This window comes from Pelecanus crispus, unplaced genomic scaffold, assembly GCF_030463565.1.
Source record: "Pelecanus crispus isolate bPelCri1 unplaced genomic scaffold, bPelCri1.pri SCAFFOLD_122, whole genome shotgun sequence".
In the NCBI taxonomy this organism is placed as follows: Eukaryota; Metazoa; Chordata; class Aves; order Pelecaniformes; family Pelecanidae; genus Pelecanus; species Pelecanus crispus.
Genome location: NW_027461253.1, coordinates 1 through 10,573, shown reverse-complemented (window position 1 = coordinate 10,573; position 10,573 = coordinate 1). Strand labels below are relative to the sequence as shown.

Here is a 10,573-nt window from a genome sequence, read left to right as displayed (position 1 = left end):
GTGTGTGTGCACCACCACAGTCCCCTTGAGACCACATTGCCTCAGGTCATAGAATCATAGAATAGTTTGTGTTGGAAGGGACCTTTAAAGCTCATCTAGTCTAATCCCCCTGCAATGAGCAGGAACGTCTTCAACTAGATCAGGTTACTCAGAGCCCTGTCAAACCTGACCTTGAATGTTTCCAGGGATGGCTTCCTGGAGGGGGACATGGATCAAGGACAGAGCTGGGAAGGGCTGTCTGCAGAAAGTCTTTGCTAAAGCTATTTGAGGACCATGAGTGAATTCAAGTGATGGAGAATGGGGAAATCCTGCATTTCTGGGCCTGTGGGGGTCCCCAGGATGCTGCCGTGTGTGGTCCCTGCCCCATGGTGTGTCCCCAGCATGTGTCCCTGTGACCTTGTGTCACAGCAGCCCTCTGTGAGGTGCCACACCCCACAGGGGGGTCACAATGGCCAGGCTCTATATCTTCCTCCTGGGGCTGGTGCTGCCCCAGTTTCTCATGGCTTTTGCCCAGAGAGAGCAGTGCACTGATCTGGGAGATCCTGCTGCCATGAGGAGGATGAGAGTGCTGAGAGGTGAGGGGCTGGTGGGAGGTTAGGGGCTGACGCCTACTGGAGGCAGTGTCTGTCCCAGCCAGGTGCTAGGGGCTGCATCCCCATCACCTCTCATCTTGCTGCCAGGCACCTCTGAGAGGGCTCTGGCTCCATCCTCTCCCTGCCCTCCATGGGGCAGCTGGGGACTGCTCAGAGACAACCTGGCCTAGCTGTCTCTTGTTGGGGCTGCCCAGCCCTCCTGGCCTCTCCTCACAGAGCCCCATGTCCATCCCCTCTCCAGCTTGGGGCCCCCTCACTGAACTTGCTCCAGCACATTGCTGCTGTTCTGTCACTGGGGAGCCCAGAATGGGCCCAGTCCCCCAAGGTGGTCTTCCCAGTGCTGCAGTGCGGGGAAGACTCTCTCCCATCATCCCACTGACTGCCCTCCTGCCTCCTTACCCCTCCTTGGTGTGAAGCCCTGCAGCCAGCAATACTTTTCTTTCTTTTCTTCCAGCTCTGTGCCCATGCATATGTTCCCAGGCCAGACCTGTGCATTCTGAGGATGGAGGCAGGGCAACAGGGACTGTCCCTGCGGCCGTCACTACCTTTGCGGCCGTTGGGACTTCTCTGCTAAAGCAGCTGCAAGACCATGAGGTAAGGCGGGGCGGGGGTTGAGGGCTCCCCTCCTTGCCCCTGGCTTCCCCAGGGAGCCAGGGCAGAGGGGGATTTCACCTGACGGCACCTCTGCACTCCTGCAGGCTCTTTGTCCCCAGGCGCTAACCCTCTGCTCAAGCTGGACTAAGGCCACTGTTCCCCACTCCTTTCCCCAGGAGCTCGCAGCACACTCCTGGGCAAGGCAAAGCCTCTGGCATAAATCTCAGCATCTCTCCGGCACCTTTGTCCAAGTGTCCAAGGCCCCTCCTTAGCTTTGGTTTGGGAACTGTCCCAGAACCAGTGCTCCTGCCAGTGTGAGGAGCAATGCTGTGCCCCAAGGTGCAGAGTGCTCGTGGCTTCCCCTCCTCGGGCCATGGTCTCGTTCCCAAGCCTTCCCCTTTGTCACAGTCTCTTTGGAGCTCTCAAATTTACAGGACAACATACTCCCTGATCTAAATTTTATTTTATGAGCTCATTAAGAAATACACTACATGAACTCGATGAACAGGGGTGCTCAATCCCCTTTTGCCCAGACTAGTCTATCACATGAATTCACTTCTTAACCGGTCAAGTCATAAGTTTCAAAACTTACAACCCATAACTGTTAATGTAGTGCACCTATGAGCAAAAAAAAAGAATTAGTTACCTAGCCGACGGTGAGAGGGCTCATCCCTCCTCCGTCACAGTGCAGGGATCCCCTCTATCACACCAGGAAGCATGAAAGCTTCAGCCGCTCAGCTGCTGTTGGATCCGCTTCAAAAGCTTTTTGAGTAAGCTGATGTTTTATACCCTCCAGCTTGGAGGTTTGGTCTATGCCATTTCCATAAAGTAGTGGACTCTGAGGAAACTGCTAGACAAAAGACAATGCCTGCCGCAGACAGCAATCTGCAGGTGATAATGGCTGCATCATGGCCCTTTAGCTCTTTCTGGCCGCCTGCCCTGCCTATATGGTGCTCTTGCTTTGACCTAATGGTGCTGCTCCCAGTATACATGAGGCCTTAGCATGAGCTGGGTTAGCCAAAACCTAGGCAGGAGTTGAGTGAACAGTCACACCCTTCCTCGCCTGGCACTTTCCCTCTGACCTCCACCATCCCGCATCCTCAGGAGTGACTTCCTTGGCTCCTGCACGGCCATTTACCCTGGTGGAGTTGATCTCCCTATCTGGCTCTCTGCTAGCATCAGAGGCGCTGCGGAAGATCTTAGTGTTGCCCATGGCTGTCCTGACTGATGCCTGCAGCTCGTACCTCGTGCCCATGTCACACAGACGATTTGGGGGGCAGCAGGTCTCTCTCGTGGCTCCCTGGAAAAGAGGGCAAAGCAAGTCCCATCACTCCCCTTTGTGGTCTGTCCCCAGGGTGACCGAGTGGAGACATACCAGGAGCTGGAGAGGATCTTGCAGGGAGATGATGGCTGTTTGACAAGCGGTGTCGTGAACCGCCTAATAGCAGAGGCATCCAGTGACATGCGAGCAGCCCAGGTGAGCTTGTCCTCTTTCAAGGCCACCAAAGCAGCCTGCCTCTGCCCCTGGTTTGGGGGGAAATACAGAGTGGCGCAGAGATGTTCCGTGGTTATTCAGACCCAGCGGAGGTCCTAAGGGAAGAGATTCTGGGGACTCGTCATTACAGGGAATTTGGCGAGGGGATGCAGAGAGCTGTGCAGACACGCGGACTTGGGGCTGTTTCTAACTGAGAGAGAGCTGGGTTCAAGCTCAAGGTTATTCCTCCTGCCTTGAGGAAGAGCCATGGGAACCCACCAGCCCCACAGAGAGGTCCCAGGGGGGTTTCAAGTCTGCAACAATTTGTTCCTGGCATCTCCATGGAGAGGAGCCAGTGGCACGGGGCTGTGCCGGGGAAATGCCTCCCTTGTCTTGCAAGGGAGCTACTCGCCTACCCTAGGGAGCAAGAGGCAGCAGCTGCCTGGCCCTGAGCACAGCTGCCCCAAGGGGTTTCACAGAGGACATGGGGTCATTCAGCCTGTCTGAATGCCTCAGCCTTTTTCTTGGGAGTGTTTAGCCTGTGATGCTTTTGCAGGGTGTGACAGGTGATGTGAAGACGGCCGCTAGCGATGTCCTGGTGGCTCTGGCCCGCTCCCACTTCCACTTTGTCATGTCTGAGCTCCAGAGCCACCTGAAGGCCATGGGGAAGGTCCCTGATGAGACTGTGCTCCTCACCTTGGGCAAAATGGCCCGCAGCTATGGTACGGCACCCTCGGCCTCCTGGTTTGGGTAGGGGTCTGTGATAATAGCGAGAAGGGATCCTCCCCCTCCCTAAACACTCTGTGTTGAACTGGGGGGCTATGGAGTTGCTGTGCCTCCTTGCTCCAAGCCAGGGCCAGCTGGCAGCTCTGCCTTACCAGCCCAATCCCAGTTCCTGAAGGGTGGGCACCTGTTGGAAACAAACCCGTGGGGTGTCTGTCCCCCACTCTCCTCCCCATTTCCCCAAAGGGCTTTCCTGTGTTCCCCTTGGGGAAGGCAGCCCTCCCCATGCCCTCTGGCATGCCCTGCATGGCCCAGCAGCCCCAGCCTTGCCAGAGATCGACCCCAGTCTCCCATGTCTATCACTGACCTTGGTCCCTCTGTCCCTGCCTTCTCTGCAGCCCTGCGGTGCATCCCCTTCATGGGGATGACGCTGCTCGCCCTGCGCACTGTGCTGAGCCAGGTGGGGAGTGGCCAGATCTTGCACGTTGTCTGCAGTGGTGAGTGTCAGCTCCTTGGCCGGGGCCCCTGGGGCAGGGCTGGGGTGGCCTTCAATGCCTTCATGGGATCTCAGAGGGAACATGGTGGGTGCAGCCTGCAGCGAGGTCAAGCCTTGGTATTCCCAAACTCCTGTGAGTATGCAGAAGGAGAGGGGAAGCCCAGGAGGTTCCTGAGGGCAGGACATGGTGGCGCTGCACAGAGGAACTCCTAGGTCCTTTTCCATGGCTTCTGTTCCCCTGCTTTCCTCTGGGATTAAAATCCGTGCTCTGAAAGGGCATGTGTGTGGGGAAGGGAAGGGGCTGCAGTGAGAAATGCTGGAGGGGAACAGGCCATTTGAGGAGGAGAAGGTGCAAGAGCGAGGAGGAGCGAAACAATGGGGTGTTTGAATCCAGATGCCTCAAGAGCACAGATTGCCCTCAGATCCAGATCTGGTCCTGGGCTGAGCCCTGCTGGAGCCTGGGACTGTCCTTAAAGCAGGCTTGGGCGTGGATGCAAGGGACCGTCCCTGCTGCAGACTCTCACATGCTCCCTTTTCCTTTCTCCTGGTGCAGTTCTTGAGCAATGGTCAAAAGCAGTCAATACATACTTTGGCAACCGGGAGCAATGCCCGTTCCCTCTCAAGGGGGTAGCACACTTCTGTGAAGCCATTTACCCGGTGTTCCGCTATGTGGTGGTAAATCGGCTGGACTGCAAGGATGAAGAGGTGAGAAGTGCTGCTTTCCACGCCTGGGTCCACAGCAGAGACATCCACGTTGGTGGGTCTGTCTGTGCTCAGTTGGGTGCGAGCAGAGGGGCGAGGGGAGGGAGTGGTCTGAGTGACAAGGCACCCCAAGCCAGGAGCCTGTTGGCACCGTGCCTGAGACTAGGGGCTCCCTGGCAGGAAGCAGCCAAGTCCTGGGGCCTTTCTGCAGGAAGGGTGGGGTATCAGCATGGGGAAGTGCTCTTTCCTCTCTGGAGTGAGCCCTTCTCCAGCAGGGCAGAAAGGAAAGGAAACCCCTCCCAGTGGGAAGGACAGACTGGTGTCCAGGGGATGCTGAGCACTAGGCAGACCTTCAGCCCTCTAAGCAGAGCCTCTCCCTTCTCTCTTCAGGACAAGCAGGCTGTCCTCGGGGCAGTGGCTGCCATGATGGGGGTCCTTCTGCATGAGGAGCAGAACCGAGAGCATGCCTGTGAGCAGCTCCTCTGGCTCCTGCACCAATACCAGGAGGTCCGAGACACCTCCCGGGTCACCAAGGTGAGGTCTTGCGCAAGGCTCAGCGTGGCTCCTGGGGGGCATCTATGAGAGTGCCACGAGGTGCTGGGGAGCTGTGGGGTGCCAGGAGGAGCTGGGACGCCCTTAGAGAAGGAACAAGGAGATCAGAGGAAGCCTGAGGCTTCCTGGGCTCTTTGGACAAGAAAAGAGAAACCCAGGGGGGCACGAGAGAGGCAAGAGTCCCTGCGGCTCATCTTCTCAGGAAATGAGGCATTGCCACCTCCCTGGGGCTCTGTGTGCGGAAAGAGCTTTGCCCTAACGCCCAGGGCCATGTCCAATCCTGTCCAGTGAAGGGCAAGGTCTGATGAGTGGGAAGTGCCGGGAAACTGAATTGTCAACACTGGGCTCTGTTCAGAGGAAAGAGACCCTCCTGATGCTGCAAGCAAGAAGCCCCATTTAGGAGGGTTTGGGGCTTTCCCTGGGAGCTGGTGCTAGGGACTCCCCTTATCCCAGATGTGCTGGGTTTCTCCTTTCCCAGGTGCCTTTAGCCTCCTCTTCCTCCCCTGTTCTCTTGTAGAGCCTCAGCTATGTCCTGGAGATACTGGAGGGAGTTCAGACGCCCATCCCACAGGGCACAGCTCTTGCCATCAGCACCGCTGTGCACCGCCAGGTAAGGGGAGCCTGCGCCCTGCCGCCAGCCTGGGGCCTGCACACCTGATTGCCATGGAGGGGAAAGACCTGCTGGCTGGCAGGGCAGGGCAGGGCAGGACAGGGCAGAACCTGGCAGGGTGTCCCTCCGCCAGGACTTTCCTGCAGGCCAGGAGGATGCCAGGATTTGTCACCTAGGTGCCACCTTAAGGCTGCAGGAGGCCTGATCCTGGCTGTTTGGAATGGGCCTGAGGGGCAGCCCGGTTCCCACAGCAATTTCCCTCTTGGCCAAGTTGCAGGCGGACTCTGGAGCGTTGGCACCCTAAGGGCAGCCTTTTAACGCTGCTCAGTCTCAGCTCCTGGGCAGCCTGGGCTGCTGCAAACCTCTGTGTGTGCCCGGGGCCACTGTGGTGTGGGCTGGGTTTTGGCTGTGGATCCTGTGCCCAGAGTGCCCTGGGAGAGGCGAGCAGAGAGCACTGTTTCTTTTCAGTCCCTGTCAACACTGATGTGACTTTCTCTAAAATGGACCTTGTTCCCACAGCTCTCTGATGTGACCAAGGAGCCTGGCCCAGCCCATAAGGCAGTGCTATCCCGCTGCATCATGCTGCAGGGTAAGGAGAGGAGGCTGGGCGATGCCCCGCCGTGCCATGGCAGCTCTCTCCCTGTCCTTGGCGGTCAGGGGCAGCTGCCTGCTAACGCAGAATGTGATTTCTTCCCCACAGCGCAAAGCTGCCCTGAGGAGACGGTTGTGTTTCTACACTCCCAGCTGAGCGGTGGGAGCGAAGCCAGTTGCGTGGCAGCCCTGGGCCTGCTGGGAGCCCTGGCCCACTCTGATGGTCAGTGCCACGGACCAGGGACACAAGGCAGGGGTTGGGGCTGCTGGGCTGAGAGCAGGAATGGGCTGAAAGTGGTGCACCTGCACCCAAAAGGAGCTACAAAGAGCAGGTCCCCCAGCAGAGCTGGCACCCTGCAACAAGGCTCAAGCACTCCCCCAGCAGTTAGAAATGGCGGCACACCAGGGACGATGCTCCAAGCTCAGTAACACGGGCAGGCTGGCGGGTGGGCTGGTGTGCACAGGAGCTGCTTGTATCCACGCCATTTGTCTTGTCTTCTGTGTTACCATATTACCATAGCTTTCAGTCCCTATAAAATAGCTGTGCCTGTAGAAACAGAGTTGCTCTGGCTATGCCACTGCCTCCTGTGAAGTCAGTCAGACCCCACTTTTCTGTCCCGTTGGTGTGCGAAAAACTTGGTATCTTCAAGGGATCCCTTCTGCCATCTAGGCTGTGCCTCAACGCACACCTCTCTGTATGTCTTCCAGCACCTGCGACAAGAGAGAAGCTGCCCCAGGTGGTGGAGGCCGTGCGATCCGTGTGCAACAACCCCAGTGCCCAGGTGAGCTGGTTTGGGAAGGGACAGTGCCACCAGGGGAGGCAGAGAAACCCTCGGGGCAGAGCTGGAGTGCCTGGGAAAGCGCCAGCACGTCGCCCAGGTGGTGGGTGATGGCTCCTCCCCGGGGAGAGCTGGCAGAGTGGAGCAGGCAGGTTGCTGTGCTCTGTGGGGCAAATGCCCATCCAGCCTGGTGCTAAAGCCCAGCCCTGGTGCCAGGAGTGAAAGCTGCTGCCGTGCACTCATCATCTCTCCCTGAGCCACAAAGGCTGCCCCCAAGCAAAGGCATCTTCCTTTTGGATTTTGAACAGGAGGATCGTAACCTCACTCTCTCCTGGCAGGTGCGAAGGGCAGTTCTGGAGTTCATCAGGGAGCTGCTCAGCTCCGGCTCAGAGAGCCGCTGGGCATGGGATGTGGTGGGGCACATCTTCATCGAGTTCAGACGGACCTCGGGCAGACTGGTAAGGGCAGAGCAGGACACTCAGAGCTTTGACCGGTGCCTTGACTGCGCTGAGAGCTCCTGCAAGCATCTTTGGCCATGGAGAGCTCAACGCTGCAGGGCCATCAGGGTTGGCACTGCCATCGGAGTGGCCTCCCAATGGCTGTTCCTTGTGGGCGTCTGTGCTGATGTTGGTGGAGATGTCAGTGGATGATGTGGGTTTGCACCCGGGCATGCCACCCAGGACTGTGGGGCTGCCTGCACACCCCATGGGCTGAGCTGTGCCCACAGGCGCCTTCTGCAAAGCCACCTTGCAAAGGGAGGGGCTGGTAGGGACAGGACATCCTTCATCCTTAAATGCTCATGGACAATCAGCAAAACACAGCCAGTGCAGACAGGTGGGCCTGGCTAGAGGAGATTTCTGTGGTGTTCTTGTGCCCTAGCCCTCCAAAACACACCCTGCCCATCCAATAGCAGTCTGGGGGCCTGCATCCCTTCTGGCAAGGGGACAGGCCATTTGGCCATCCCTTCCATGAGCATTTCCAGCTGGGTGCCCAGGAGATGAAAGCTGGGGATGGCTGAGCCTCCCACTGACTTGCTGAGGATCTTCCCTCTGGCTGAAGCTTCCCTCTAGCTGGGAGATCTGTGTGTGTCACTTTGCTCTGAGGCTTGGGGAGGCTCTGCTTTGGGAGCAGGGCAAAGGAAAGGGCTTCTGCGTGCTCCTCTGCATCTGTCGGGCTGAGCGTGCTCCTGCCAGGGCTGGCACCGAGTTACAACAATGCTGAAGGGCACGTTCCTCACCTCTGCTTTGCTGGCATGAGAGCAGCATTTAGGCCCTGGGGGACTGTGCAGACAAGCAGCGTCGCTCTCTGCTCCCAGGCTTCCAGTCCTTCCCAGGGTCCGGGACCTGGTCCTTGAGCTGGGTCCGGCTGTCCTTGTTCCCCTTTCAGGAGATCAGTGCTGCCAGGAGGCTGGCACAGGAGCACTGGTGAGTTGTGCCTGAGCTGTCTCAGTCAGGAGCCGAGAGTAATGGGGATTTTGCCAACTCTGTCTTACAGGTGGCAGGAGGCCTTTTTGCCTGCGAAACCCAAGAGGATGGAGCTCTTCAAGCCCTGTGCATGGACATCCTGAGCTCGCTGGATGTCTCTCTGAGAGGGATGACCAAAGTAAGTCACCCTCTGCCCTGCTGCTGTGGCTTCCTCTTGCCTTCGGGATGTTTTTCCTCATGCACCCCCATGCCCTGAACCTCTCCCCTCATGTGTGCTGAAGTGCACAAGGCTCAGGGAAACGCAGACCACCCTTTTTGTCTTTGAGCTGAGTGGAAATGCCAATGTGGCAAACTGCCCGCTGCTTCTCTGCAGCTCCTGTGGCCAAGGCTGCTGCAGTACGTGGTGCCAGCCCAGTACAGCGGCATGCTGATCCCGCTCTCCTGCTGTCTCCGAGCCCTAGTTGAGAGATGGGAGAGAGCAGGGTGCAAGGAAGAAGAGGAAGATCTGGATGGCATGGACTCCCAGGAGCAAGGTAGGAGCCCCAGTGAGTGCGGCTGGGTTTGGCCAGGGGCCGGGCCAGACTGTGTCTCCCTGCACCCCACCAGCCCTGAGCAGGAGCCCAGGAAAACCAAAGGGTAGAAGCAGGTGCTGCTGCACCTTGCCCGGTGCAGAGGCCTGGCTCTCCTGCTCGCAGCACTCTGCTGGTGAGCCAGGACTCATTCCTGGCCATGAGCTGCCTTCATCTCATGCTGGGCAGCCCTGGGGAGCCCCCCCGGGCCAGCGCTGTGGCAGTGCAGCTGCTCGCAGCCCTCAGCCCTGTGTGGGGCATCGGAGGTGCACGGGGCAGAGCACGGTGGGGGCTTGTCGGCTCACCCAGCCTTTCTTCCTCCCCGCAGCCCAGCTGCCGGCTCCCCAGGCCCTGTTGACTCGACTGCTGGTGAGTAGTGGGGCCCTGGGGAAAGAGCTTTTCTGGCCAGGGGTGGTGGGAGAGCCCAGGGCGGATGTGCTGTTAAGGCCAGTGCTGGGAGCCCCCGAGGAGGAGGCAGCATGCCGAGCCTGCCCGAGCCCATTGGGGATCCCACTCTACTCTTGGGGCTGGCAGCACCCCAGGTGAAGCCATCGGCTGCCTGCTGCTGGCCGAGTGGCACCAGGCTCCCTCCCTCCCTCCCTCCCGGGAGAAGCTGTGGCTCTGGCAGCAGGAGTGACCCTTCTCTCCTGCCCTTGCCTAGGTGGTGGCAGCGGCTCCTTACGCGAGCAGCGAACGCACGGTCGCTGCCTTGCAGCTGCTGCAGGCTCTCCACGGCTGGATCCACAGAGCCTTGGGGCCAGTGTGGGCGACTGAGATCCCCCTCCTGCTGCAGTACCTGGAAGGTAAAGTGCGGGTGGTGAGGGAGAGGCTGGGGGTGGGGGGAGGAAAATGCAGCTTCTCAGCGTGATGGAGGAGAATTGTCCTCATGTCCCCAGGACTTGCTCTGTTGCCTTTCCTGTTCCAGGGAGCCAGCACTGAGGCTGGGGGCAGCTGACCCCTGGTGTCAATTCAGCCCAGGGAATGGGTGGGGCCGTTGATGTCTCCTTGGATGGCAGGTCTTGGTGGCACCTCCATGTCCTGCCCAGGATGGTCTTTGGGGGAGGGACAGGACTGGTGCTCCTGGAGCGGGTGCAGGCCTTGGCTTTGGAGGACCAAGTCCCCAGGCCAGGCCAGGTTTGTAGCAGCCGTCCTTGGCAGTAGCCTGGGAGAAGGGCTACAAATGGGCAGAAAGCGGTGGGTCATTAAGGAGAAAATGCGTGTTGCTGGTGCGTGCTGTGTCTCAGTGGTCGGAGTTGTTCTGGGAGCTGCCGTCAAGCAGTGGGGATCAGCTGCGGTCAGTATGTCCTTCCCCAGCTTGAATCAGTGGCCCTGACAGATGCCCCTGGGATCCTTCCTGTGTCTTTGGCCTCACAAAGACTTTGATGTAGGTGCCTTCTAGCCTGATGGCCTGGGACTTTTGGGCGGTCTGACCGCAGAGGAGACCACAGGGCTTGTCTTTGGTGTGA

General features: G+C 58.7%; 1 protein-coding gene across 1 annotated transcript; it reads left to right on the top strand.

The window, feature by feature from the left end:
* Nucleotides 1-448: 448 nt before the first annotated feature.
* Nucleotides 449-9,910, top strand: LOC142596840 (maestro heat-like repeat-containing protein family member 2B; the record flags this gene model as incomplete). Its single annotated transcript, XM_075727316.1, has 16 exons — nucleotides 449-575; nucleotides 1,048-1,187; nucleotides 2,452-2,664; nucleotides 3,218-3,383; nucleotides 3,783-3,881; nucleotides 4,434-4,585; nucleotides 4,973-5,116; nucleotides 5,652-5,744; nucleotides 6,264-6,333; nucleotides 6,445-6,558; nucleotides 7,044-7,117; nucleotides 7,453-7,572; nucleotides 8,609-8,716; nucleotides 8,912-9,071; nucleotides 9,436-9,476; nucleotides 9,769-9,910. Coding segments are annotated over exons 1-16 (1,963 nt in total), but the record flags the coding sequence as incomplete, so codon positions are not given.
* Nucleotides 9,911-10,573: the final 663 nt, after the last annotated feature.